We start from the raw sequence: 28,000 nt of genomic DNA on the forward strand, positions 1-28,000 counted from the left end.
GTAGGGATGAGGGTGTTAGGATAAGGGTAGGGATGATGTTGTTAGGATGACGGTAAGGATGAGGGTGTTAGAATGATGGTAGGGAGGATGGCGTTAGGATGATGTAATAGGAAGAGCAGAGAGGAGCAGAGGGAGACTTACAGGTTGTCAGGTTTGAAGATGAACATACTGTCAGGTGTGACAGTATTGACTGGGCTGGCCACCTCTTCCTCGTCCTTCTCAGGCTTGGATGCCTCCACGTCTTTACTGTTGCCTGGAAGAGGTGGATAATGTGGGTGTGCTACTCTGATTGTGGTACCATGCTGTGATATCAGGGGTATCTCCAACCCCGCATGAGATAAAGGCTTTCATACACCTCTCAGCAGAACTATTTTGAATGTGATTAGAGTACATTGAATGTAAAATAAGGACACCCTTGATGGTGTTACCTGTGATGGGGGTGAGCTCTAGTGACAACTGGACATCGGTCACCTCGATGACAACACTGGAGCTCAGAGGGGACTGGTTCAGAGTGGTGGCGTTGCTATCGGTCTCACTGTCTCCTGTGGGGCCCTCTGGTAGCGCCAGTACTGGAGCCTGAGATGGCTGCAGGGTGGGTGGATCTGACAGTAGACCCTCCTCCCTGTTCTGCAGCTCAGGACCCCCAGTCTGATCATGTTCCCTCTGTCTGTGGAGGAGCAGAGGGACAAGGAACAACATCCAGACTCTGAGTCTGGATTCACTAGGGATTTGTTGTATTTAGGGCACCCTGAAGTCTGATACATTGAAAATAGGAGAATACTGACTATTAACACTTTACAAACAAAGTCTACAGAATACTATACAAACAGTCTACTATGTATTGAATTAATAGAACTAGCTGTACATCAGTGTGAGCTCTTCCTCACCTGTGTTCAGCCTCCCTGGTCTCGGAAGGCTGCCTGGTTTCTCCCTCGTTACCGTCTTTCCTCACCTCCTCCACTGGGTCCTCTGGGGTCTTCCTCTCCATGCTGACAGAGCGACTGCTGCCCTCCGCCTGAGGTGAGTCCAGGCCTCTGGCCCCAGCCTGGGCCTCACAGTGCCCTGTGCCCTGTGGCCTCCTGAGCCTCATGCCTTCCATGTCAGTGGTCAGGGTGTCACCAGCAGGAGGGCGGAACTTACGCACCGCTCTCTGCCTTCTCTCCCCATTCAACCAGGGGCTCCTGCGGCCATTGAGGCCTTGGTGGCAGTGGTTGAGGATGCCACGCTTGCCCTCTGGGCATGGCTCAGATTCTGTAGGCTCCGGTATGAACACAGCTGTGGACGTGGGGGGGTCAGGCAGGGGCGTGTCAGTGGGATCGGGTGGCTCTGGTAAAGGGCTGGATAAGTGGAGCTCAGGGACACCCATGGACAGGGCTGGTTCCTCTAGGGGCATCTCCATGGGCTTTGGGGGCTTAGCTGTGAAGGCCTTAGGGTCAGCTGTGGGATCAGCCAGCTTCAGGCTGCCTGTGGGTGTGCCTGTTGCTTTGAGGTGGTGTGGACAGCCAGGGGGCGCTTCCTGCTCCTCACTGGGGTTGCTGAAGAGGATCTCTCGGCTGGACATCTGCCGGTGCCTGCGCAGTTGGCTGGTTCTCTGCTCCCACACAGACATGGTCATCCGTCTACTCCTCTCCCTCCTGGACATGAAAGAGTTAGAGGAATTCAGTGGCGGGCATGGGGGCCCCTCGGCGAGGCTCTCAGCCTCCTCCAGAGAGTAGGCAGGCCGGCTCCTGTGTATCGCTCTTTTCCTATACAGGTAGGGTCTCCTCCTCCTGCTGGGAGAGAGGACAACAACACTGTCAGGATGAGCAGTAAGGGAGATAGCAACACAGTACTTGTCTATAGCAGTGATATACACTGAATGCTGTAAGTGCTATTCTTCATTTGAAACCAATTCCAAAATGTGTAAGAATTGCTTTTGAATTTCTTATACTTGGTTGTATACAAATGTTTGTGAAACATACACTTATAAATAAAACATTAGTACAAAACCAGTGAGCAGTTGGAACACATTCGAGAAAAGGCAAGTCTGATTTTCAAAGCTTGGTAAATAAGATCCAGAATTCTTATTAAGCATTTATAAGGGAAAACAATTTACTGGATCAATGAAGATGTTATGTGGTAAATTAAGCAAAATGTAACTAGGAAGTTATAATAACTACAGTATAATGAAAGTGGGAGATGTGGGACTGATATAAAATGCAGAGCCAAATACTGTAAGATTCTGGAAGTAAAACAAGGAATGTAATAAAATGAGAATAGAACATTTACCCAGTTAAGAAAATCAGGCAGTTTGTTTTGAAATTGAAATGAACAGACAGTGTTAATACTTACTCGTACTTGTACTCTTGTGTGGTCCGTGTTATCAATAAGCGATTGGTTGAAAACAAGACATTAGTGCTTTTGTGAGCAGAGACAAAACAGAGCCTGAGACACAGTCCAAAACGCAAGACTCTACAGAGGCCATTGTCAATTTGAGTGGACCAGTATCAGTATATACAGTGGGGAGAACAAGTATTTGATACACTGCCGATTTTGAAGGTTTTCCTACTTACAAAGCATGTAGAGGTCTGTAATTTTTATCATAGGTACACTTCAACTGTGAGAGACGGAATCTAAAACAAAAATCCAGAAAATCACATTGTATGATTTTTAAGTAATTAAATTGCATTTTATTGCGTGACATAAGTATTTGATACATCAGAAAAGCAGAACTTAATATTTGGTACAGAAACCTTTGTTTGCAATTACAAAGATCATACGTTTACTGTAGTTATTGACCAGGTTTGCACACACTGCAGCAGGGATTTTGGCCCACTCCTCCATACATACCTTCTCCAGATCCTTCAGGTTTCGGGGCTGTCGGTGGGCAATACGGACGTTCAGCTCCCTCCAAAGATTTTCTATTGGGTTCAGGTCTGGAGACTGGCTAGGCCACTCCAGGACCTTGAGATGCTTCTTACGGAGCCACTCCTTAGTTGCCCTGGCTGTGTGTTTCGGGTCGTTGTCATGCTGGAAGATCCAGCCACGACCCATCTTCAATGCTCTTACTGAGGGAAGGAGGTTTTTGGCCAAGATCTCGCGATACATGGCCCCATCCATCCTCCCCTCAATACGGTGCAGTCGTCCTGTCCCCTTTGCAGAAAAGCATCCCCAAAGAATTATGTTTCCACCTCCATGCTTCACGGTTGGGAGGGTGTTCTTGGGGTTGTACTCAACCTTCTTCTTCCTCCAAACACGGCGAGTGGAGTTTAGACCAAAAAGCTCTATTTTTGTCTCATCAGACCACATGACCTTCTCCCATTCCTCCTCTGGATCATCCAGATGGTCATTGGCAAACTTCAGACGGGCCTGGACATGCGCTGGCTTGAGCAGGGGGACCTTGCGTGCGCTGCAGGATTTCAATCCATGACAGCGTAGTGTGTTACTAATGGTTTTCTTTGAGACTGTGGTCCCAGCTCTCTTCAGGTCATTGACCAGGTCCTGCCGTGTAGTTCTGGGCTGATCCCTCACCTTCCTTATGATCATTGATGCCCCACGAGGTGAGATCTTGCATGGAGCCCCAGACCGAGGGTGATTGACCGTCATCTTGAACATCTTCCATTTTCTAATAATTGCGCCAACAGTTGTTGCCTTCTCACCAAGCTGCTTGCCTATTGTCCTGTAGCCCATCCCAGCCTTGTGCAGGTCTACAATTTTATCCCTGATGTCCTTACACAGCTCTCTGGTCTTGGCCATTGTGGAGAGATTGGAGTCTGTTTGATTGAGTGTGTGTACAGGTGTCTTTTATACAGGTAACAAGTTCAAACAGGTGCAGTTAATACAGGTAATGAGTGGAGAACAGGAGGGCTTCTAAAAGAAAAACTAACAGGTCTGTGAGAGCCGGAATTCTTACTGGTTGGTAGGTGATCAAATACTTATGTCACGCAATAAAATGCAATTTAATTACTTAAAATTCATACAATGTGATTTTCTGGATTTTTGTTTTAGATTCCGTCTCTCACAGTTGAAGTGTACCTATGATAAAAATTACAGACCTCTACATGCTTTGTAAGTAGGAAAACCTTCAAAATCGGCAGTGTATCAAATACTTGTTCTCCCCACTGTACGTCTACTGTATTTCTGTATAGACAAAATCATTATTCTCTGTATTACCAGGTAGTAAAATCCTTATGAATTATTCATCCAAATGAATGATGCCTAAATGTTTTGGCGTGTGCCTCGAGGAAAGCAAAGCGCAACATGACAAACAGGATGGTAGCAGTATTAGAACAATGAGAACAACATTAACATCAACAGGTGCAACATATAACATATTCAGGAAGTATGACAAGTTAAAGACATTCAGAAATACAGTATGGCACAGGAATAAAACAGAGAAATGGCCTTCATTGGCACAAACATAGCAAAGACAGATTGTTTAGGCAAAGCAAACATGTCAGTTTGCATTATGCGCGCAGCTCTCGTCCCCAAAGTTGTGCCAGGGTCACATTGTCATTGGTCATGCTGGTCAGAGAGAGACATGCACCCTCCGCTCCCCAAAGGTCAGAAGTCACAGACAAGCTACAACCCTTTTCACTTCATCAACATCAGCATCATCATCATGCTCTGAAAGTCAGTTGTGCAAGAGCCCCAGGAAGATAGACGGTCACAACATTTCACCCCAAACAACACAGACATGATGCAATGCAACCAAAGTTCAGACTCTTCTCCAAACACAGACGCCGGGATACTCTATGGTATTTAAATCTCATCAATGTGAATCGACAAGTGCCTGACCCTGAATATGTCAGATGGTTTATATTAAGGGACCCTGCAAAAATCACAGATCCACCCCTACGCCTCAAACTGGATGAATCTAGACAAATATTTACTTTGTTAATTCTGCATAAATCAATGAATAGAACTGGTTATATTTGTAGCATCCACCAAAGCTCCGCTAACATCTACTCCTGCTGTACTAACGTAATGCCAAGGAGAACAAATGCTGCACAGCATGAGACCAACATTTTTAACCATGAAACGTTTAAAAATGCCTTTTCCCGCTCATGTGGTTTGAATGCCCATGCAATTTGCTGTTCATTTTCAACATGCACACTTTATCTCTATGGAGCTAGAAGCAGAGCTACCATGTGAGTCGGCGCCATCTTGCCAGCATAGTGTGTCCCCATCTTGTAACATAGTATGTCCCCATCTTGTAACATAGTGTGTCCCCATCTTGTAACATAGTGTGTCCCCATCTTGTAGTATAGTGTGTCCCCATCTTGTAGTATAGTGTGTCCCCATCTTGTAACATAGTGTGTCCCCATCTTGTAGTATAGTGTGTCCCCATCTTGTAACATAGTGTGTCCCCATCTTGTAGTATAGTGTGTCCCCATCTTGTAACATAGTATGTCCCCATCTTGTAACATAGTGTGTCCCCATCTTGTAACATAGTGTGTCCCCATCTTGTAGTATAGTGTGTCCCCATCTTGTAACATAGTGTGTCCCCATCTTGTAACATAGTGTGTCCCCATCTTGTAGTATAGTGTGTCCCCATGTTGTAGTATAGTGTGTCCCCATCTTGTAACATAGTGTGTCCCCATCTTGTAACATAGTGTGTCCCCATCTTGTAACATAGTGTGTCCCCATCTTGTAACATAGTGTGTCCCCATCTTGTAACATAGTGTGTCCCCATCTTGTAACATAGTGTGTCCCCATCTTGTAACATAGTGTGTCCCCATCTTGTAACATAGTGTGTCCCCATCTTGTAACATAGTGTGTCCCCATCTTGTAGTATAGTGTGTCCCCATCTTGTAACATAGTGTGTCCCCATCTTGTAGTATAGTGTGTCCCCATGTTGTAGTATAGTGTGTCCCCATGTTGTAGTATAGTGTGTCCCCATCTTGTAACATAGTGTGTCCCCATCTTGTAACATAGTGTGTCCCATGTTGTAAAATAGTGTGTCCCCATCTTGTAACATAGTGTGCCCCATCTTGTAACATAGTGTGTCCCCATCTTGTAGTATAGTGTGTCCCATGTTGTAAAATAGTGTGTCCCGATCTTGTAACATAGTGTGTCCCCATCTTGTAACATAGTGTGTCCCCATCTTGTAACATAGTGTGTCCCCATCTTGTAGTATAGTGTGTCCCCATCTTGTAGTATAGTGTGTCCCCATCTTGTAGTATAGTGTGTCCCCATCTTGTAACATAGTGTGTCCCCATCTTGTAACATAGTGTGTCCCGATCTTGTAACATAGTGTGTCCCCATCTTGTAGTATAGTGTGTCCCCATCTTGTAACATAGTGTGTCCCCATCTTGTAACATAGTGTGTCCCCATCTTGTAACATAGTATGTCCCCATGTTGTAACATAGTGTGTCCCCATCTTGTAGTATAGTGTGTCCCCATCTTGTAACATAGTGTGTCCCCATCTTGTAACATAGTGTGTCCCCATCTTGTAACAGTGTGTCCCCATCTTGTAACATAGTGTGTCCCCATCTTGTAACATAGTGTGTCCCCATCTTGTAACATAGTGTGTCCCCATCTTGTAACATAGTGTGTCCCCATCTTGTAACAGTGTGTCCCCATCTTGTAACAGTGGGTCCCCATCTTGTAACATAGTGTGTCCCCATCTTGTAACATAGTGTGTCCCCATCTTGTAACATAGTGTGTCCCAATCTTGTAACATAGTGTGTACCCATCTTGTAACATAGTGTGTCCCCATCTTGTAGTATAGTGTGTCCCCATCTTGTAACATAGTGTGTCCCCATCTTGTAGTATAGTGTGTCCCCATCTTGTAGTATAGTGTGTCCCCATCTTGTAGTATAGTGTGTCCCCATCTTGTAGTATAGTGTGTCCCCATCTTGTAACATAGTGTGTCCCCATCTTGTAACATAGTGTGTCTCCTTCTTGTAGTATAGTGTGTCCCCATCTTGTAACATAGTGTGTCTCCTTCTTGTAGTATAGTGTGTTCCCATCTTTTAGTATATTGTGTCTCCATCTTGTAGTATAGTGTGTCCCCATCTTGTAGTATAGTGTGTCCCCATCTTGTAGTATAGTGTGTCCCCATCTTGTAGTATAGTGTGTCCCCATCTTCTAGTATAGTGTGTCCCCATCTTGTAACATAGTGTGTCCCCATCTTGTAACATAGTGTGTCCCCATCTTGTAGTATAGTGTGTCCCCATCTTGTAGTATATTGTGTCCCCATCTTGTAGTATAGTGTGCCCCGATCTTGTAGTATAGTGTGTCCCCATCTTGTAACATAGTGTGTCCCCATCTTGTAACATAGTGTGTCCCCATCTTGTAGTATAGTGTGTCCCCATCTTGTAGTATAGTGTGTCCCCATCTTGTAACATAGTGTGTCCCCATCTTGTAGTATAGTGTGTCCCCATCTTGTAGTATAGTGTGTCCCCATCTTGTAACATAGTGTGTCCCCATCTTGTAGTATAGTGTGTCCCCATCTTGTAGTATAGTGTGTCCCCATCTTGTAACATAGTGTGTCCCCATCTTGTAGTATAGTGTGTCCCCATCTTGTAGTATAGTGTGTCCCCATCTTGTAACATAGTGTGTCCCCATCTTGTAACATAGTGTGTCCCCATCTTGTAGTATATTGTGTCTCCATCTTGTAGTATAGTGTGTCCCCATCTTGTAGTATAGTGTGTCCCCATCTTGTAACATAGTGTGTCCCCATCTTGGAACATAGTGTGTCCCATCTTGTAGTATAGTGTGTCCCCATCTTGTAACATAGTGTGTCCCCATCTTGTAACATAGTGTGTCCCCATCTTGTAGTATAGTGTGCCCCATCTTGTAGTATAGTGTGTCCCCATCTTGTAACATAGTGTCTCAATCTTGTAGTATAGTGTGTCCCATCTTGTAACACAGTGTGTCCCCACCTTGTAGTATAGTGTGCCCCATCTTGTAGTATAGTGTGTCCCCATCTTGTAACATAGTGTGTCCCCATCTTGTAGTATAGTGTGTCCCCATCTTGTAACATAGTGTGTCCCGATCTTGTAACATAGTGTGTCCCCATCTTGTAACATAGTGTGTCCCCATCTTGTAGTATAGTGTGTCCCATCTTGTAGTATAGTGTGTCCCCATCTTGTAACATAGTGTGTCCCCATCTTGTAACATAGTGTGTCCCCATCTTGTAGTATAGTGTGTCCCATCTTGTAGTATAGTGTGTTCCCATCTTGTAACATAGTGTGTCCCCATCTTGTAGTATAGTGTGTCCCATCTTGTAGTATAGTGTGTTCCCATCTTGTAACATAGTGTGTCCCCATCTTGTAGTATAGTGTGTCCCCATCTTGTAGTATAGTGTGTCCCATCTTGTAGTATAGTGTGTCCCCATCTTGTAACATAGTGTGTCCCCATCTTGTAACATAGTGTGTCCCCATCTTGTAGTATAGTGTGTCCCATCTTGTAGTATAGTGTGTCCCATCTTGTAGTATAGTGTGTTCCCATCTTGTAACATAGTGTGTCCCCATCTTGTAGTATAGTGTGTCCCATCTTGTAGTATAGTGTGTTCCCATCTTGTAACATAGTGTGTCCCCATCTTGTAGTATAGTGTGTCCCCATCTTGTAGTATAGTGTGTCCCATCTTGTAGTATAGTGTGTCCCCATCTTGTAACATAGTGTGTCCCCATCTTGTAACATAGTGTGTCCCCATCTTGTAGTATAGTGTGTCCCATCTTGTAGTATAGTGTGTTCCCATCTTGTAACATAGTGTGTCTCCATCTTGTAGTATAGTGTGTCCCATCTTGTAGTATAGTGTGTCCCCATCTTGTAGTATAGTGTGTCCCATCTTGTAGTATAGTGTGTTCCCATCTTGTAACATAGTGTGTCTCCATCTTGTAGTATAGTGTGTCCCCATCTTGTAACATAGTGTCTCAATCTTGTAGTATAGTGTGTCCCATCTTGTAACACAGTGTGTCCCCACCTTGTAGTATAGTGTGTCTCCTTCTTGTAGTATAGTGTGTCCCCATCTTGTAGTATAGTGTGTCCCATGTTGTAAAATAGTGTGTCCCGATCTTGTAACATAGTGTGTCCCCATCTTGTAACATAGTGTGTCCCCATCTTGTAACATAGTGTGTCCCCATCTTGTAGTATAGTGTGTCCCCATCTTGTAGTATAGTGTGTCCCCATCTTGTAGTATAGTGTGTCCCCATCTTGTAACATAGTGTGTCCCCATCTTGTAGTATAGTGTGTCCCCATCTTGTAACATAGTGTGTCCCCATCTTGTACTGTAGTGTAACCACATCTTGTAGTATAGTGTGTCCCCATCTTGTAACATAGTATGTCCCCATCTTGTAGTATAGTGTGTCCCCATCTTGTAACATAGTGTGTCCCCATCTTGTAGTATAGTGTGTCCCCATCTTGTAGTATAGTGTGTCCCCATCTTGTAACATAGTGTGTCCCCATCTTGTAGTATAGTGTGTCCCCATCTTGTAACATAGTATGTCCCCATCTTGTAACATAGTGTGTCCCCATCTTGTAGTATAGTGTGTCCCCATCTTGTAACATAGTATGTCCCCATCTTGTAGTATAGTGTGTCCCCATCCTGTAACATAGTGTGTCCCCATCTTGTAGTATAGTGTGTCCCCATCTTGTAACATAGTGTGTCCCCATCTTGTAGTATAGTGTGTCCCCATCTTGTAACATAGTGTGTCCCCATCTTGTAGTATAGTGTGCCCCATCTTGTAGTATAGTGTGTCCCCATCTTGTAACATAGTATGTCCCCATCTTGTAGTATAGTGTGTCCCCATCTTGTAACATAGTGTGTCCCCATCTTGTAGTATAGTGTGTCCCCATCTTGTAGTATAGTGTGTCCCCATCTTGTAACATAGTGTGTCCCCATCTTGTAACATAGTGTGTCCCCATCTTGTAACATAGTGTGTCCCCATCTTGTAACATAGTGTGTCCCCATCTTGTAACATAGTGTGTCCCCATCTTGTAGTATAGTGTGTCCCCATCTTGTAGTATAGTGTGTCCCCATCTTGTAACATAGTGTGTCCCCATCTTGTACTGTAGTGTGACCACATCTTGTAGTATAGTGTGCCCCATCTTGTAGTATAGTGTGCCCCATCTTGTAGTATAGTGTGTTCCCATCTTGTAACATAGTGTGTCCCCATCTTGTACTGTAGTGTAACCACATCTTGTAGTATAGTGTGCCCCATCTTGTAGTATAGTGTGTTCCCATCTTGTAACATAGTGTGTCCCCATCTTGTAGTATAGTGTGTCCCCATCTTGTAACATAGTGTGTCTCCATCTTGTACTATAGTGTGCTCCCATCTTCTAGTATAGTGTGCCCCATCTTGTAGTATAGTGTGTTCCCATCTTGTAACATAGTGTGTCTCCATCTTGTAGTATAGTGTGTCCCCATCTTGTAACATAGTGTGTCTCAATCTTGTAGTATAGTGTGTCCCATCTTGTAACACAGTGTGTCCCCACCTTGTAGTATAGTGTGTCTCCTTCTTGTAGTATAGTGTGTTCCCATCTTTTAGTATATTGTGTCTCCATCTTGTAACATAGTGTGTCCCCATCTTGTAACATAGTGTGTCTCAATCTTGTAGTATAGTGTGTCCCATCTTGTAACACAGTGTGTCCCCACCTTGTAGTATAGTGTGTCTCCTTCTTGTAGTATAGTGTGTTCCCATCTTTTAGTATATTGTGTCTCCATCTTGTAGTATAGTGTGTCCCCATCTTGTAGTATAGTGTGTCCCCATCTTGTAGTATAGTGTGTCCCCATCTTGTAGTATAGTGTGTCCCCATCTTGTAACAGTGTGTCCCCATCTTGTAACATAGTGTGTTCCCATCTTGTAGTATAGTGTGTCCCCATCTTGTAGTATAGTGTGTCCCATGTTGTAACATAGTGTGTCCCCATCTTGTAGTATAGTGTGTCCCCATCTTGTAGTATAGTGTGTCCCATGTTGTAACATAGTGTGTCCCCATCTTGTAGTATAGTGTGTCCCCATCTTGTAGTATAGTGTGTCCCCATCTTGTAGTATAGTGTGTCCCCATCTCGTAACATAGTGTGTCCCCATCTTGTAACAGTGTGTCCCCATCTTGTAACATAGTGTGTCCCCATCTTGTAGTATAGTGTGTCCCCATCTTGTAGTATAGTGTGTCCCCATCTCGTAACATAGTGTGTCCCCATCTTGTAGTATAGTGTCTCCCCATCTTGTAGTATAGTGTGTCCCCATCTCGTAACATAGTGTGTCCCCACGCTATGCTAGACCATGTGCATGTACATGCATTTCCACCAGACAGACTGGGAGTCCTGTAAGTTCTGTGAGGCAGACCATTCATATAGGAAATCAATATTGTGAGTTTTGATTAAATAACATTACTTTATGACTCATCTCTTGTAACCCAAATGGCTTGTCCAGATGTATGTATGTAACCCATACCCTTCCTAATACTTGGTAAGTCTTCTAAAAACATAATGCTTACAAAAAAATCAGTCTTGTGAAAATGAGGGAGCCTAAGTACTGCAGTAAATTTCTCTCATGGGAATGATATAATAATTTGGATGCCAGTAATGCTGTCTCTATGACGATGGTATAGGCTCATCCCTGCAGATACTAGGAAGCCTGCTGGTAGCCATGGTGATATGAACATCATTATGAAGGTATCTACAACTGTCTGGGGCTCCATAATACAGCTCCACTTACAGTAGCCTGTACCTAGATCAAACTAACTAAATCAAGTAACCAGTAACACAAACTGGAATCGAATCTAGTTCAAACCTGGGGCTCTTATGCATTACAAGAGAAATTCCCCTGTCCTTTTGCAAAACCCTAATTCCAAGGCATAGCACTACGTAAGAAAATTGCCCATAGTGAAACTTTCTCAGCCTCAATCCCTCCCGTCCTTTAATGTTGGCTGTGCTGCAGAAGCAGCCCCTGGTGAGACTACCCAGTGTTAGTACTGTTAGTTAGCAGTCTGTTCGAGTCCTGAAGGCGACAGAGAGGAAGGGGAACAGGCAGCAGGGGTACACACATAACTTACTCTGATGACATCAGGGAAGACATGGCCCCTACTTCCTTTGCTTTCTGGAGAGCATGTTTCTGATTGAAAGCAGCCTCTTCGTCCTCTTCATCCTAAATATAAGATTGCATTGAACATAATTTTAGAAAATCACTGATGTTGTTGAGAGCAGCTATCATCTTCAATTGTGAGAAGACTAGTACATTCTTGAAAGGAGGTTTTACCTTGGTTAGTTCCTGGGCATTGGCCAGATTGTCCACAGCGATGGCCAAGAAAACATTCAACAGCGTGTCTGGTCACAGTCATGTCAAGGACCTAAAACGATCAAAAAATCTACAGAATCCACACATCAGACATCTCACATATGCAGTAGGAAAAGTGATTTTCTGGCTGAGAAAGGATACAGTTGCCAAAGAGTGTGAGTACAATGAAGTATATGGAGGACCACATTCCTGACTTCACTCCTCCCTGGGAGCGGATCCCATTGTACATCACCTCATTCCAGTCTTCTCCTGTCAGGATCTAGATAAGGCATACCACACACCCCAACATTCAGACAGGATATACATGTAGATCATCTGTAGGTTCATGACAATGTAGGATTTCCACATGCAAAGCTTTGATTCCTGTCAATCGTACTGATCGATTCCTAAATCAAAAACACAAAAATCAAAACAATTGAGTTGGGCCAGACCTGAAATACAGTCATGATGGCTGCAGGAAAAGTATCAAAGTTTGTAGGAGTGTAGTCTTCAAAGATGAACCTGCATCGAAAGAGGAAGACCGAGAGGACATTGAGTTGAGCCAAGATTTAAAATGTAGTCCAAGATGGGGACACACATTATTTCTTCCCAGACAGAGAAACCAATTATTGAATTTTCCTTTTCTGGGTAATAGAAGGGGAACTTTTTCCAAGGTCTGTTTTCTTTTCTGTATTCCAGTGGCCAGGCAATGTCCGTCTCTATGCACTGCATTCATTGAAGTGACAGTTTCCCAGAAACGGTCCTTTTCCCGTGAGAACATAGTGGCACAACAACTAAGACTAGATGTGTGACAGAATCTGCTAGGGCAAGACTGAGTCCTGTCAGGGTGTTTCTAAATGTGCAACAGGGAATGAAAATGTACACTGTAATATTACATTCATCACAAGAAGCATGACGGCATGATGACACAAACCAAACAATCAATTGTACTACATTCATTACATTGACTGCCAGTATCCATCATAGTTTGTGATTAGACTAGACCTGATAGACATGGAATGGTAGTTTGTTTTATTGGTCACATACACATATTTAGCAGATGTTATTGCGGGTGTAGCGAAATGCTTGTACCTGCCACCAAAGAGCTGCATGCCCAGCAGAGCAAAGACCAGGATGAAGAGGAAGAGGAGGAAAATGAGGCTGATGATTGATTTCATAGAATTCATCAGGGATACCACCAGGTTCCTCAGCGACGCCCAGTACCTGTCAATCACAACCAACCAGAGGCGGGATTAGTTCCATTTGAATTCAGCCAAAATAAGAGACAATCAATTAATTAAAAATGAATCAATTTTGTTATTGTGAGGGTTTCAATTGATTTGCCACCAGCCTTGCAATGGACATATCTGCATATCTTATCCCTATCAACATCACACCTATGTAACACCCAGCAACCAAAATCTAGGACATCAATACCTAGGTGCCAGTGCTTGCTAGCAGGTTGACGTTTTTTGTCATGAATCTTGCCCTGGAGGCAGAACTGAGCGATTTCCGCTAGATGGGCCAGCTGCAATTTTAAAATGTGCTATTATCGTAAAGAATAATTAAAACAAAAATTACCCTTAATTTAATGTTAGGGTTAGGCATCCGGTCATGTGCCAGCAAGTGACCTTTTTGCAGAGCTGCCTCCAAGGCAAGATTCAAGACAATAAATGCCAACCTGCTGCTTGCTATGCGTTGCCTCCTTGCATGCTGCAGGAATAATGTTATAAAGCAATAGGCAGGGGTAGTGAGGAGTCCTTGGACTAACTTGGTGATCTTGAATATCCTCAGCAGACGGAGCGCACGCAGCACACTGATGCCAAAGGACATGCCAGGCCTGAAGAATCCCCACATCACCTCAAATATGCTTCCCACTATCACCTGTTAACAGACCCAGTAACAACATCTCTGACAGCTGAAACACACCAACAGCAGCCTTCAACATACAGTAAACAGAGAGACAAAGATAAAGGATGTCTGTTTGCGCATGAGTGCAGAGGTGACGGTTTTATATAGTTGGTATACAGTGTCAGAAGTTACTTTTTTCATAGCATGTTAGGATCATTTACGCAGCAGGTCAGGAGAATTAGGTTAAGGTTAGGAAAAGGGTTAGGGTTAGTTAAAATAAAAAATTATCCAGATGGGAATCAAACATTAAACTTTTGACGTCACTTTGAGATAAGCTGTATCCCGTCTAGCCATGACCAGGGGTGACAGAAACATTAACTGCACTACATTAACAAAATTATGCCCATCAGTGTTAATTTAATTAAGAAGTCTTTAAGTCACTGTCCAATGTTTTAAGTAAATAATTTCCTCTCACTCCCTCATAATGGGTGCAATGTTACAATCTATGTCCCTGTCTTTCCCTCTGGCATGTTTTCTCCATGTTTGTTAGGGATGAAGGAGAAAAATAAAAACTCACCCCGCAGTCGAAGCGATTGAAGGCGGAGTGGAAGTAGAGTCTGGGTCCCAGGCTGTACATCTTTAAACACATTTCAGTGAGAAACAGACCCAGAAAGAGGAACTCTGCATAGTCTGAAATACGAACAACAACAACCCTCATGAACACAGTAAGAAACAAACATCTCAAAGATTAACGTCACCAGACATGATTTATTTTGGATGGAGATGATGGTACGTACCCGTGTGTGTGTGTGTGTGTGTGTGTGTGTGTGTGTGTGTGTGTGTGTGTGTGTGTGTGTGTGTGTGTGTGTGTGTGTGTGTGTGTGTGTGTGTGTGTGTGTGTGTGTGTGTGTGTGTGTGTGTGTGACTTACAGAGGAACACAGACAGCCAGTGGGGTTGGTTGTGATGGACGATGGCAACACAGAGTGTGTTGAGGGCCACCAGGCCCAGTACGGTCCAGTAGAAGATGTGTGTCTTCACCATGCGGCGGATAGAGATCCGCAGCAGACGCTCCTTACGCTTCAAATAAGCCGTGGGTCCTCTCTTAGCACTCCTGATGCTGGCTCTGGTCATCGGGATGCCTAGAGGGGAGAGTCCAGTCAGGATCATAACTAAAACCACCCTAGTGGTAGAATGACAAATGCACATTTTCTTCTAGATCTTTTCTCTTTGAAACTTTTCACCTGCACAACAGAAACACTTTGTCCAGGCCTTCTCATCTATTTAGCTTAGCCACTGACTGTAACACGTAATGACGCCTGGAAATGATGAGCTGCCATTTCCAGTTTATTCCCAAAACGCCAATGGCAATCTCCTCCTCTGTAATGAGTCTAATATGGAGGGGGTGCCTGCTGGCAGATCGTTCAACCATTCAGGATGTCAGTTACGAACCATTGTTCTTTTCAGTGGCTATGTACATACAGTACCAGTCAAAAGTTTGGACACACCTACAGTACTCATTCAAGGGTTTTTCTGTATTTTTACTATTTTCTACATTGTAGAATAATAGTGAGTACATCAAAACTATGAAATAACACATATGGAATCATGTAGTTACCAAAAAAGTGTTAAACAAATCAAAATATATTTTATCGTTGACAGATTTGCACACTCTTGGCATTCTCTCAACCAGCTTCACCTGGAATGCTTTTCCAACAGTCTTGAAGGATATCCCATATATCATGAGCACCTGTTGGCTGCTTTTCCTTCACTCTGCGGTTCCAACTCATCCCAAACCATCTCAATTGGGTTAAGGTCGGAATATTGTGGAGGTCAAGTCATCTGATGCAGCACTCCATCACTCTCCTTCTTGGTCAAATAGCCCTTACACAGCTTGAAGGTGTGTTGGGCGATTGTCCTGTTGAAAAACAAATTATAGTCCCAATAAGCACAAACCAGAAGGGATGGTGTATCACTGCAGAATTCTGTGGTAGCTATGCTGGTTAAGTGTGCCTTGAATTCTAAATAAATCACAGACAGTGTCACCAGCAAAGCCCCCCCCCCACACCATCACACCTCCTTCTCCATGCTTCACAGTGGGAACTACACATATGGAAATCATCTGTTCACCTACTCTGCGTCTCACAAATACAAGGCGGTTGGAACAAAAAAATCTCAAATTTGGACTCATCAGACTAAAGGACAGATTTCCGCCGGTCTAATGTCCATTGCTCGTGATTCTCGGCCCAAGCAAGTCTCTTCTTCTTATTGATGTCCTTTAGTAGTGGTTTCTTTGCAGCAACTGGACCATGAAGGCCTGATTCATGCAGTCTTCTCTGAACAGTTGATGTTGAGATGTGTCTGTTATTTGTACTCTGTGAAGCATTTATTCGGGCTGCAATTTCTGAGGCTGGTAATTCTAATGAATTTATCCTCTGCAGCAGAGGTAACTCTGGGTCATCCTTTCCGCTGGCGGTTCTCATGAGAGCCAGTTTCATCAAATCAAATTTTATTTGTCACATACGCCGAATACAACAGTTGTAGAAGTCACAGTGAAATGCTTACTTACAAGCCCTTAACCAACAATGCTTTAAGAAGTTTTAAGAAAATAAGTGTTAAGTGAAAAAATAGAAAATAAAAGTAACAAATAATTAAACAGCAGCATTAAAAAAACAATAGCGAGTCTATATACAAGGGGTACCGGTACAGAGTCAATGTGCGGGGTCACCGGTTAGTCGAGGTAATTGAGGTAATATGTACATGTAGGTAGAGTTAAAGTGACTATGCATATATAATAAACAGAGAGTAGCAGCAGTGTAAAAGAGGGGTCTGGGTAGCCCTTTGATTAGCTACCAGCTACCAATTAGCTGTTCTACCCCCAAGTTATGGCTTGGGGGTAGAAGCTGTTAAGAAGCCTTTTGGACCTCGACTTGGCACTCTAGTACCGCTTGCCGTGCGGTAGCAGAGAGAACAGTCTATAACTAGGGTGGCTGGAGTCTTTGACAATTTTTAGGGCCTTCCTCTGACACCGCCTGGTATAGAGGTCCTGGATGGCAGGAAGCTTTGCCCCTGTGATGTACTGGGCCATACACACTACCATCTGTAGTGTCTTGCGGTCGGACGCCGAGCAGTTGCCATACCAGGCAGTGATGCAACCAGTCAGGATTCTCTCAACGGTGCAGCTGTAGAACCTTTTGGGGATCTGAGGACCCATGTCAAATCTTTTCAGTCTCCTGAGGGGGAATAGGTTTTGTCATGCCCTCTTCACAACTGTCTTAGTGTGTTTTGACCATGATAGTTTGTTGGTGATGTGGACACCAAGGAACTTGAAGCTCTCAACCTGCTCCACTGCAGCCCCATCGATGAGAATGGGGGCGTGCTCGTTCCTCCTTTTCCTGTAGTCAACAATCATCTCCTTTGTCTTGATCACGTTGAGGGAGAGGTTGTTGTCCTGGCACCACACGGACAGTTCTCTGACCTCCTCCCTATAGGCTGTCTCATCGTTGTCGGTGATCAGGCCTACCACTGTTGTGTCATCGGCAACTTGATGATGGTGTTGGAGTCGTGCCTGGCCATGCAGTCATGAGTGAACAGGGAGTACAGGAGGGGACTGAGCACGCACCCCTGAGGGGCCCCCGTGTTGAGGATCAGCGTGGCGGATGTGTTGTTACCTACCCTTACCACCTAGGGGCGGCCCATCAGGAAATCCAGGATCAAGTTGCAGAGGGAGGTATTTAGTCCCAGGGTCCTTAGCTTAGTGATGCGCTTTAAGGGCAGTATGGTGTTGAACGCTGAGCTGTGGTCAATGAACAGCATTGTCCAGGTGGGAAAGGGCAGTGTTGAGTGCAATAGAGATAGCATCATCTGTGGATCTGTTGGGGCGGTATGCAAATTGGAGTGGGTCTAGGGTTTCTGGGATAATGGTGTTGATGTGAGTCAGGACCAGCCTTTCAAAGCCCTTCATGGCTACAGACGTGAGTGCTACGGCTCAGTAGTCATTTAGGCAGGTTGCCTTAGTGTTCTTGGGCACAGGGACTATGGTGGTCTGCTTGAAACATGTTGGTATTACAGACTCAGTCAGGGACAGGTTGAAAATGTCAGTGAAGACACTTGCCAGTTGGTCAGCGCATGCTCGGAGTACACGTCCTGGTAATCCGTCTGGCCCTGCGGCCTTGTGAATGTTGACCTGTTTAAAGGTCTCACTCACATCGGCTACGGAGAGCGTGATCGCACAGTTGTCCGGAACAGCTGATGCTCTCATGCATGTTTCAGTGTTACTTGCCTCGAAGCGAGCATAGAAGTAATTTAGCTCATCTGGTAGGCTTGTGTCACTGGGCAGCTCGCGGCTGTGTTTCCCTTTGTAGTCTTAATAGTTTGCAAGCCCTGTCACATCCAATGAGCGTCGGAGCCAGTGTAGTATGATTCAATCTTTGTCCTGTATTGACGCCTTGCCTGTTTTACGGTTCATCGGAGGGCATAGCGGGATTTCTTATAAGCTCCTTGAAAGTGGCAGCTCTATCCTTTAGCTCAGTGCGGATGTTGCCTGTAATCCATGGCTTCTGGTTGGTTCATCATAGCGCTTGATGGTTTTTGCGACTGCACTTGAAGAAACTTTCAAAGTTCTTGCCATTTTCCTGATTGACTGACATTCATATCTTAAAGTAATGATGGACGGTCATTTCTGTTTGCCTATTTTAGCTGTTCTTGCCATAATATGGACTTGGTCTTTTACCAAAGAGAGCTATCTTCTGTATACCACTCCTACCTTGTCACAACACAACTGATTGGCTCAAACGTATTAAGAAGGAAAGAAATTCCACAAATGAACTTTTAACAAGGCACACCTGTTAATTGAAATGCATTCCAGGTGACTACCTCATGAAGCTGGTTGAGAGAATGCCAAGAGTGTGCAAAGCTGTCATCAAGGCAAAGGCTGGCTACTTTGAAGAATCTCAAATATAAAGCATATTTTGATTTGTTTAACACTTTTTTGGTTACTACATGATTCCATGTGTTATTTCATAGTGTTGATGTCTTCACTAGTATTCTACAATGTAGAAAATAGTACAAATAAAGAAAAACCCTTGAATGACTAGGTGTGTCATAACTTTTGACTGTTACTGTGTACACACACTCACTCACTCACTCACTCACTCACTCACTCACTCACTCACTCACTCACTCACTCACTCACTCACTCACTCACTCACTCACTCACTCACTCACTCACTCACCCACAGAAGCGATGTCACCATACTGCTGGTCCAGTCCTCTCCTCTTGATTGTGGCCCTCTTCAGCACTGCAGCCAAAGGTTTCACATTGTCAGCCCGCAGAAAGCTCATCCAAAACACAATATTTATGACACTCCAGCACAGAGAACGTGTCAGGACACACACACGTAGATATACAAGATCATGAGGGTATTACTAACGAGGTGAGAAGAAAATGGTGAAAATAATTAACACATTTACATGCCACTATGTTATGTGCTTTGGGTATTGTAAAACAAGAGCAAAACAGATGCCTTTAGTGAACATGGGTAAAAGCATACAGCAACATGATGTTAATAAGATATGCAGAACGATGAACCCGACTAAACTACAACTAATTGTTGTTGTTGTTGGTTCTATTCTCTTGGCTATAGCCCACACTCACAGTAAGTTTATATGGAGATCACTGGTGCAATGTCTAATTTTAGCCATATCATACTAAAGAGCGGTTTTGAAGCACACATATAATTCTATATGTCCCTGACTATATATATATGACTATGACTATATATATATGTCCCTGTCCCTGACTATATGTCCTCTCCTACACCCCCACCACCTTTTGGTACGGATCTAATTGATTTATTCATATTTACCTCGACTTTCCCCCTTTTAATAAGCCACTGAACCAATATTCATAGGAGTGTTTGCACGAGGCACACACTGGCTGCATCCGGTCATTTCATTTCAGTTGCTAAGGCAACATCGGCACACTCCTTAATCTAGAGTAGACTAATGCATCTTCTGCATTTACAGCTACTTTTTGTTTTCTGGTGCCAAGTTTTATTTTTGGAGGTCAGAATGTGTCGTGGTTTAAGTGGGTTTGTGGAACAATAGCTAGGACTATTTTAGCATTCATGTCAGATTCAGTTGTTGCAAAGGAACAAAAGATGGCAAGGAATTGTAGAATAGAAGTTGTTCCTCACCATGGTTACCGCTTGTATTCCATTCAGACAGCCTCGTGGGAGCTGTCAATCAACATTTAATAAAAACGATTTGTTTGTTGGGGGGGGGGGGCGAAAAATCATGCTTCACTTGGTATGGTCATAGCTATGTGTACTGTAAGTGTGTCTGTTAGGTTTAAAAGTCCATATTGATAGTGAGGTACCAGAGATGATTGCTTTTGGGGGTACAGCATGCACAGTCCTCAATAGTCCTAAGTAAAGTTGTTTTTGAAGTGCACCACACCAGAAGCAACAACAACGGTATTTTTGGAATAGCTGTTCTTATGAAGATTTGCATCTAAATATGTCTTTGGTATACATACAGTACATATCATTATTATACACAAGCCCAGAGACATATACATACAGGATAACACACACGTTTAGAGTCTTGGAACACAAAACTTCTCAAAATAATTACACTCTTATGAGAAAGTAAATTACTGTCACAGTCAACCAAACAGATAGTACTGTACGTTCCAACACTCAATGACACAAAATTGATACATTTAATACTTCAGGAGAGACTGACAACACCTATTCTTTCTTCCTAGCGCTTACCTACGTAATACAATGTTATCTATGCATCACACACAGTGCATAGGGTAATATGATATTAATGAATGAACAATTCCTACAAAATGAACTGTTTTCTACGAATTATATATTTCAATGTAGGCCTATGTTATAGTTATGTTTACAACGTGTGGTTGACAGTCTTAGAGGACAAGAAGATGATAATGAATCTATTCAGATATTCATGGGTTTAAAACAGAATCCCATAAATCCTGTACAGACAGATTAACTGTAAACTATGTAGTGATGTACAGACAATATAACCAAATCGGGCCATCTTTCCAGTCTTACCATCAAGAGCAGACGGTCCTGAATTCTTATTATCCTCTGCAAGCATCACCTCCTCTGCAAAGCAGACCCAACAAAGAGGTCTGATTCATACAGTAGAAACTTAAATATCAAGGAGATTGTGTTTCGGAGGTAACCTTTCAAAAGCAGGACGTGAATTAGATCTATAGTGTGGTACAGATAGTGGTTTCACTACCTGCTTTGTTGATCCAGGCCCGGTAGCCATTGAGTTCCCTCTCAATCTGCTGTTGCCTCCGCAACTTCATGAACGCCCTGCGGTTCTCAACCCGCTCCCTCTCTTTGGCAAACTCTCTGCAAGCCAAAATCAACAGGAGATAATGACTGTTCTTAGACATGTTGTTCAGCGCTGACCTGACCTCCCTCATCATTCAGACACCAGGGGAGAGAAGGGGGGGGGGGGGGGGGGGTACTCAACCCTTGTCTCCTTTACATGCAGTTAATTAGAGTAGATTGTGAGTCAACCTTTTATATAAAACTAATTAACTTGTGCAGACAGTGACAGTGTGTATTAAAGCTGTCAGCCACCCCAGCACAATGTGATGCTGTAACGTTGACTCACCCTGAGAGCACTCCCAATACCAGGTTCAACACGAAGAAGGAGCCAATGATTATCAGAGGGATGAAGTACATGCAGTTCCACGTGGGGCCTAAAGCATCGTTGGTCTGTGGAGATACAAAACAAAGAGCTGACAATGAAGCGCACTGTATTATTATACTGTATGTACAAAGTATTCACACCCCAACATTTTGTTGTGTTACAGCCTGAATTTAAAATGGATTCAATTTATATTTTTGTCACTGGCCTTCACGCAATACCTCATAATTTCAAAGTGGAATTCTTTATATTTTATTTTTACAAATCAATTAAAATGTATAATATGAAATGTCTTGAGTCAATAAGTATTCAACCCCTTTGTTATGGCAGCCTAAATAAGTTAAGGAGTAAACATTTGCTTAACAAGTCACATAATAAATTGTATGGATAAACTCTGTATAAATAATAATGTTTAAAATAATTTTTCAATTACTACCTCATCTCTGTACTCCACACATACAATTACAGTGCATTCGGAAAGTATTCAGACCCCTTGACTTTTTCTACATTTTGTTACGTTACTCATTACATTTTGAATGCTTAGCAGGACAGGAAAATTGTCTAATTTACACACTTATCAAGAGAACATCCCTGGTCATCCCTACTGCCTCTGATCTGGCAGACTCACTAAACACAAATGCTTCGTTTGTGAATTTTGTCTGAGTATTGAACTATGCCCCTGGCTATCCGTAAATAAAAAAAACAAGAAAATCGTGTTATCTGGTTTTCTTCATAAAATACATTTAAAATAATTTATACTTTTACTTTTGATACTTAAGTACATTTAAAACCAAATATTTTTAGACTTTTACTCAAGTAGTATTTTACTGGGTGACTTTCACTTTTACTTGAGTAATTTTCTTTTAAGGTATCTTTACTTAAGTATGAAAACTTTTTCCACCACTGGTTACAGCCTTATTCAGAAATATATATATTTTTAAATGTCCTTCATCAATCTACACACAATACCCTATAATTACAAAGGTAAAACAGGTATTTATACATTTTTGCAAATGTATAAAAAATAAACATCTGAAATATTACATTTACATAAGTATTCAGACCCTTTACTCAGTACTTTGTTTAAGCACATTTGGCAGCGATTACAGCCTCACATCTTCTTGGATATGAAGCTACAAGCTAGGCACACCTGTATTTGGGGAGTTTCTCTCATTCTTCTCTGCAGATCCTCTCAAGCTCTGTCAGGTTGGATGGGGAGTGTTGCTGCACAGCTATTTTCAGGTCTCTCCAAGGATGTTCGATCGGGTTCAAGTCCAGGCTTTGGCTGGGCCACTCAAGGACATTCAGAGACTTGTCCAGAAGCCACTCCTGCGTTGTCTTGGCTGTGTGCTTAGGGTCGTTGTCCTGTTGGATAGTGAACCTTCGCCCCAGTCTGAGGTCATGAGCACTCTGGAGCAGTTTTTCATCAAGGATCTCTCTGTACTTGCTCCATTCATCTTTCCCCTTGATCCTGACTTGTTTCCTAGTCCCTGCCGCTAAAAAACATCCCCACAGTATTATGCTGCCACCACCATGCTTCACAGTAGAGATGGTGCCAGGTTTTCTCCAGATGTGATGGTTGGCATTCAGGCCAAAGAGTTCAATCTTGGTTTCATCAGACCAGAGAATCTTGTTTCTCATGGTCTGAAAGCCCTTAGGTGCCTTTTGGCAAACTCTAAGCGGGCTGTTATGTGCCTTTTACTGAGGAGTGGCTTCTGTCTGGCCACTCTACCACAAAGGCCTGATTGGTGGAGAGCTGCAGAGATGGGTGTCCTTCTGGAAGGTTCTCCCATCTCCACATAGGAACTCTGGAGCTCTGTCAGAGTGACCATCGGGTGCTTGGTCACCTCCCTGACCAAGGCTCTTCTCCCCCAATTGCTCAGTTTAGCTCCAGGAAGAGTCTTTGTGGTTCCAAACTTCTTCCATTTAAGAATGATGGAGGCCACTGTGTTCTTGGGGACCTTCAATGCTGCAGACATTTTTTGGTACCCTTCCCCAGATCTGTAACTCGACACAATCCTGTCTCGGAGTTCTACAAACAATTCCTTCGACCTCATAGCTTGATTTTTGCTCTGACATGCAATGTCAACTGTGGGACCTTATATAGACACTTGTGTGCCTTTCCAAATCATGTCCAATCAATTGAAATTACCACAGGTGGACTCCAATCAAGTTATAGAAACAGCTCAAGGATGATCAATGGAAACAGGATGCAGCTGAGCTCAATTTCGAGTCTCATTGCAAAGGGTCTGAATACTTACGTAAATAAGGAATGTCTGTTTTGTTTTTTTAACACATTAGCAAAAATTTCCAAAAACCTGTTTTCACTTTGTCGTTATGGGGTACTGTGTTTAGATTGATGAGGAAATAAATCAATTTAATTCATTTTAGAAAAAGGCTGTAACGTAACAAAATGTAGAAAAAGTCAAGGGGTCTGAATACTTTCCGAATGCACTGTCTCTTTAAGGTCCCTCAGTCGAGCAGTGAATTTCAAACACAGATTCTACCACAAAGACCAGGGAGGTATTCCAATGCCTCACAAAGAAGGGCACCTATTGGTAGATGGGTAAAAAAAAGACATTGAATATCCCTTTGAGCATGGTGCAGTTATTAATTACACTTTGGATGGTGCATCATACACACCCAGTCACTACAAAGACAGGCGTCCTTGTTAACTCAGTTACTGGACAGGAAGGAAACCACTCAGGGATTTTACCAGGTCAATGGTGATTTCAAAACAGTTACAGAGTTTAATAGCTGTGATAGGAGAAAACTGAGGATGGATCAACAACATTGTAGTTCCTTCACAATACTAACCTAATTGACAGAGTGAAAAGAACAAAGCTTGTACAGAATACAAATAATCTAAAACATGCATCCTGTTTGTGATAAGGCACTAAAGTAAAACTGCAAAAAATGTGGCAAAGAAATGTACTTTATGTCCTGAATACAAAACGTTATGTTTGGGGCAAATCCAACACATCACTGAGTACCACTCTTCATATTTTCAAGCATGGTGCTGGCTGCATCATGCTATAGGTATGCTTGTCATCGGCAAGGACTAGGGAGTTTTTTCTGATAAAAATAAATGGAATATGGCTAAGCACAGGCCAAATCCTAGAGGAAAACCTGATTCAGTCTGCTTTCCAACAGACACTGGGAAACAAATTCACCTTTCAGCAGGACATAAAACACAAGGCCAAATTGGACAAAGAATTTTTCTTTAATGAGTCGGATGAGAGGGATTTACTCCAGACACCTGAACAGGCCCTCATCCCTGTCGTTCGCTGGAGAAAGAGACAGAGATTTCGCGGAAGGAGATCGGGGTGCCTTGAGGGCCTGTTCAGGTGAGGGCCTGTGAGGATCAGGCGACAAGTGGCCTTTGCCATCCGTACTGTTAGCCAACATACAATCGCTAGAAAATAAATAGGATGAACTAAAAGCACGTATATCCTACCAATGGGACATTAAAAACTGCAATCTTATGTTTCACCGAGTCGTGGCTGAATGACGACATTAATAACATACAGCTGGCGGGTTATACACTCTATCGGCAGGATAGAACAGCAGCATCTGGTAAGAGAAGGGGTGGCGGTGTATGTATATTTGTAAACAACAACTGGTGCACGATATCTAAGGAGGTCTCAAGGTTTTTCTCACCTGAGGTAGAGTATTTCATGATAAGCTGTAGACCACACTATCTACCTAGAGAGTTTTCATCTGTATTTTTGTAGCTGTCTACATGCCTCTGTTAGCAAATTATATTATTCTTAATTACACAAACTCCAAAGCAGATCAGGAGGAGAAAAATAGTTTTTTTTGAGAAGGACAAATCAAGATATGCTGAGAGGTACAGTTGAAGTCAGAAGTTTACATACACTTAGGTTGGAGTCATTAAAGCTCATTTTTCAACCACTCCACACATTTCTTGTTAACAAACTATAGTTTTGGCAAGTCGGTTAGGACGGTTAGGCATGACACAAGTAATTTTTCCAACAATTGTTTACAGACAGATTATTTCACTTATAATTCACTGTATCACAATTCCAGTGGGTCAGAAGTTTACATACATTAAATTGACTGTGCCTTCAAACAGCTTGGAAAATTCCAGAAAATTATGTCATGGCTTTAGAAGCTTCTGATAGGCTAATTGACATAATTTGAGTCAATTGGAGGTGTACCGGTGGATGTATTTCAAGGCCTACCTTCAAACTCAGTGCCTCTTTGCTTGACATCATGAGAAAATCAAAAGAAATCAGCCAAGACCTCAGAAAAGAATTGTAGACCTCCACAAGTCTGGTTCATCCTTGGGATCAATTTCCAAACGCCTGAAGGTACCACGTTCATCTGTACAAACAATAGTACGCAAGTATAAACACCATGGGACCACGTAGCCGTCATACTGCTCAGGAAGGAGACGCGTTCTGTCTCCCAAGAGATGAGCGTTCTTTGGTGCGAAAAGTGCAAATCAATCCCAGAACAATAGCAAAGGACCTTGTGAAGATGCTGGAGGAAACAGGTACAAAAGTATCTATATCCACAGTAAAACGAGTCCTATATCGACATAACCTGAAAGGCTGCTCAGCAAGGAAGAAGACACTGCTCCAAAACCACCATAAAAGCCAGACTACGGTTTGCAGCTGCACATGGTGACAAAGATCGTACTTTTTGGAGAAATGTCCTTTGGTCTGATGAAACAAAAAATAACTGTTTGCCATAATGACCATCGTTATGTTTGGAGGAAAAAGGGGGAGGCTTGCAAGCCGAAGAACACCATCCCAATCATGAAGCACGGGGGTGGCAGCATCATGTTGTGGCGGTGCTTTGCTGCAGGAGGGACTGGTGCACTTCACAAAATAGATGGCATCATGAGGTAGGAAAATTATGTGGATATTGAAGAAACATCTCAAGACATCAGTCAGGAAGTTAAAGCTTGGTCGCAAATGAGTCTTCCAAATGGACAATGACCCCAAGCATACCTCCAAAGTGGTGGAAAATGGTTTAAGGACAACAAACTCAAGGTATTGGAGTGGCCATCACAAAATTTGTGGGCAGAACTGAAAAAGCGTGTGTGAGCAAGGAGGCCTACAAACCTGACTCAGTTACACTAGCTCTGTCAGGAGGAATGGGCCAAAATTCCCTTGTGGAGGGCTACCCGAAATGTTTGACCCAAGTTAAACAATGTAAAGGCAATGCTACCAAATACTAATTGAGTGTATGTAAACCTCTGACCCACTGGGAATGTGATGAAAGAAATAAAAGCTGAAATAGATAATTCTCTGCTATTATTCTGACATTTCACATTCTTAAAATAAAGTGGTCATCCTAACTGACCTAAGACATGGAATTTGTACTAGGATTAAATGTCAGGAATTGTGAAAAACTGAGTTTAAATGTATTTGGCTAAGATGTATGTAAACATCCAACTTCAACTGTAGATGTTCAGTCTCCCCTGTCCTCAGCTTTTCTCAACCGAACAAAGGAACAGGATGCCATTTATAACCCCCACCCTATCCTGGGGTTGACCAATCAGAAGTCCTTGCAGTACAACTGGCCAATGGCCAAATAAAAAGTACCCTGCTCCCGACTCAATGTACAGAACATAGCACACGTAGCTCTGAGTTCAGGAGTGACATTCCACAGATTCTAAACAGATGTTGAACTGAAACCCAACTCCTATTTACAATTCCCTATTGACCATTAGTACTATATTAGTACCATTAGCACCATTAGTACTCTCGTCCTCTCATTCTCTCAAACTCTCAAACTCTGTGTTGTGTATTTATCCTCAAAATATTCTAATACCACCACAGACCGATGATTGCACTAAGACAAAACTCAATGAGCTGTATACCACCATAAGCAAACAGGAAAATGCTCATCCAGAGGCAGCGCTCCTAGTGGCTGGGGACTTAATGCAGCGAAACTTAAATCAGTTTTACCTCATTTCTATAAGCATGATAAATGTGCAGCCTGAGGAAAAAAAACTCTAGACCACCTTTACTCCACACACAGAGATGTGTACAAAGCTCTCCCTCGCCCTCCATTTGGCAAATCTGACCATAATTCTATCCTCCTGATTCCTGCTTACAAGCAAAAATTAAAGCAGGAAGCACCAGTGGTCAGATGAAGCACATGCTAAACTACAGGACTGATTTGCTAGGACAGACTGGAATATGTTCCAGGATTCTTCCTATGGCACCACATCAGTCACTGGCTTCATCAATAACTGCATCGATGACGTCGTCCCCAC

At 43.0% G+C, this 28,000-nt stretch overlaps 1 protein-coding gene across 1 annotated transcript in view; it reads right to left on the reverse strand.

Moving 5' to 3' along the window:
* LOC139578464 (voltage-dependent R-type calcium channel subunit alpha-1E-like) overlaps positions 1 to 28,000 on the reverse strand; it is a 130,557-nt gene that overhangs the window by 20,419 nt on the left and 82,138 nt on the right. Inside the window, exons 8-23 of the mRNA XM_071406092.1 lie at positions 21,712 to 21,815; positions 21,328 to 21,443; positions 21,135 to 21,188; positions 20,250 to 20,291; positions 19,287 to 19,352; positions 14,985 to 15,194; positions 14,632 to 14,744; positions 13,975 to 14,087; positions 13,296 to 13,427; positions 12,656 to 12,725; positions 12,366 to 12,483; positions 12,186 to 12,253; positions 11,983 to 12,074; positions 888 to 1,772; positions 429 to 667; positions 142 to 253 (exon numbers count right to left, since the gene is read on the reverse strand). Of these exons, the coding sequence (XP_071262193.1) occupies positions 142 to 253; positions 429 to 667; positions 888 to 1,772; positions 11,983 to 12,074; positions 12,186 to 12,253; positions 12,366 to 12,483; positions 12,656 to 12,725; positions 13,296 to 13,427; positions 13,975 to 14,087; positions 14,632 to 14,744; positions 14,985 to 15,194; positions 19,287 to 19,352; positions 20,250 to 20,291; positions 21,135 to 21,188; positions 21,328 to 21,443; positions 21,712 to 21,815 (2,534 nt within the window). The remainder of the gene's footprint in view (positions 1 to 141; positions 254 to 428; positions 668 to 887; positions 1,773 to 11,982; positions 12,075 to 12,185; positions 12,254 to 12,365; positions 12,484 to 12,655; positions 12,726 to 13,295; positions 13,428 to 13,974; positions 14,088 to 14,631; positions 14,745 to 14,984; positions 15,195 to 19,286; positions 19,353 to 20,249; positions 20,292 to 21,134; positions 21,189 to 21,327; positions 21,444 to 21,711; positions 21,816 to 28,000) is intronic.

The sequence above is a fragment of the Salvelinus alpinus genome, chromosome 6, assembly GCF_045679555.1.
Source record: "Salvelinus alpinus chromosome 6, SLU_Salpinus.1, whole genome shotgun sequence".
Lineage (NCBI taxonomy): Eukaryota > Metazoa > Chordata > Actinopteri > Salmoniformes > Salmonidae > Salvelinus > Salvelinus alpinus.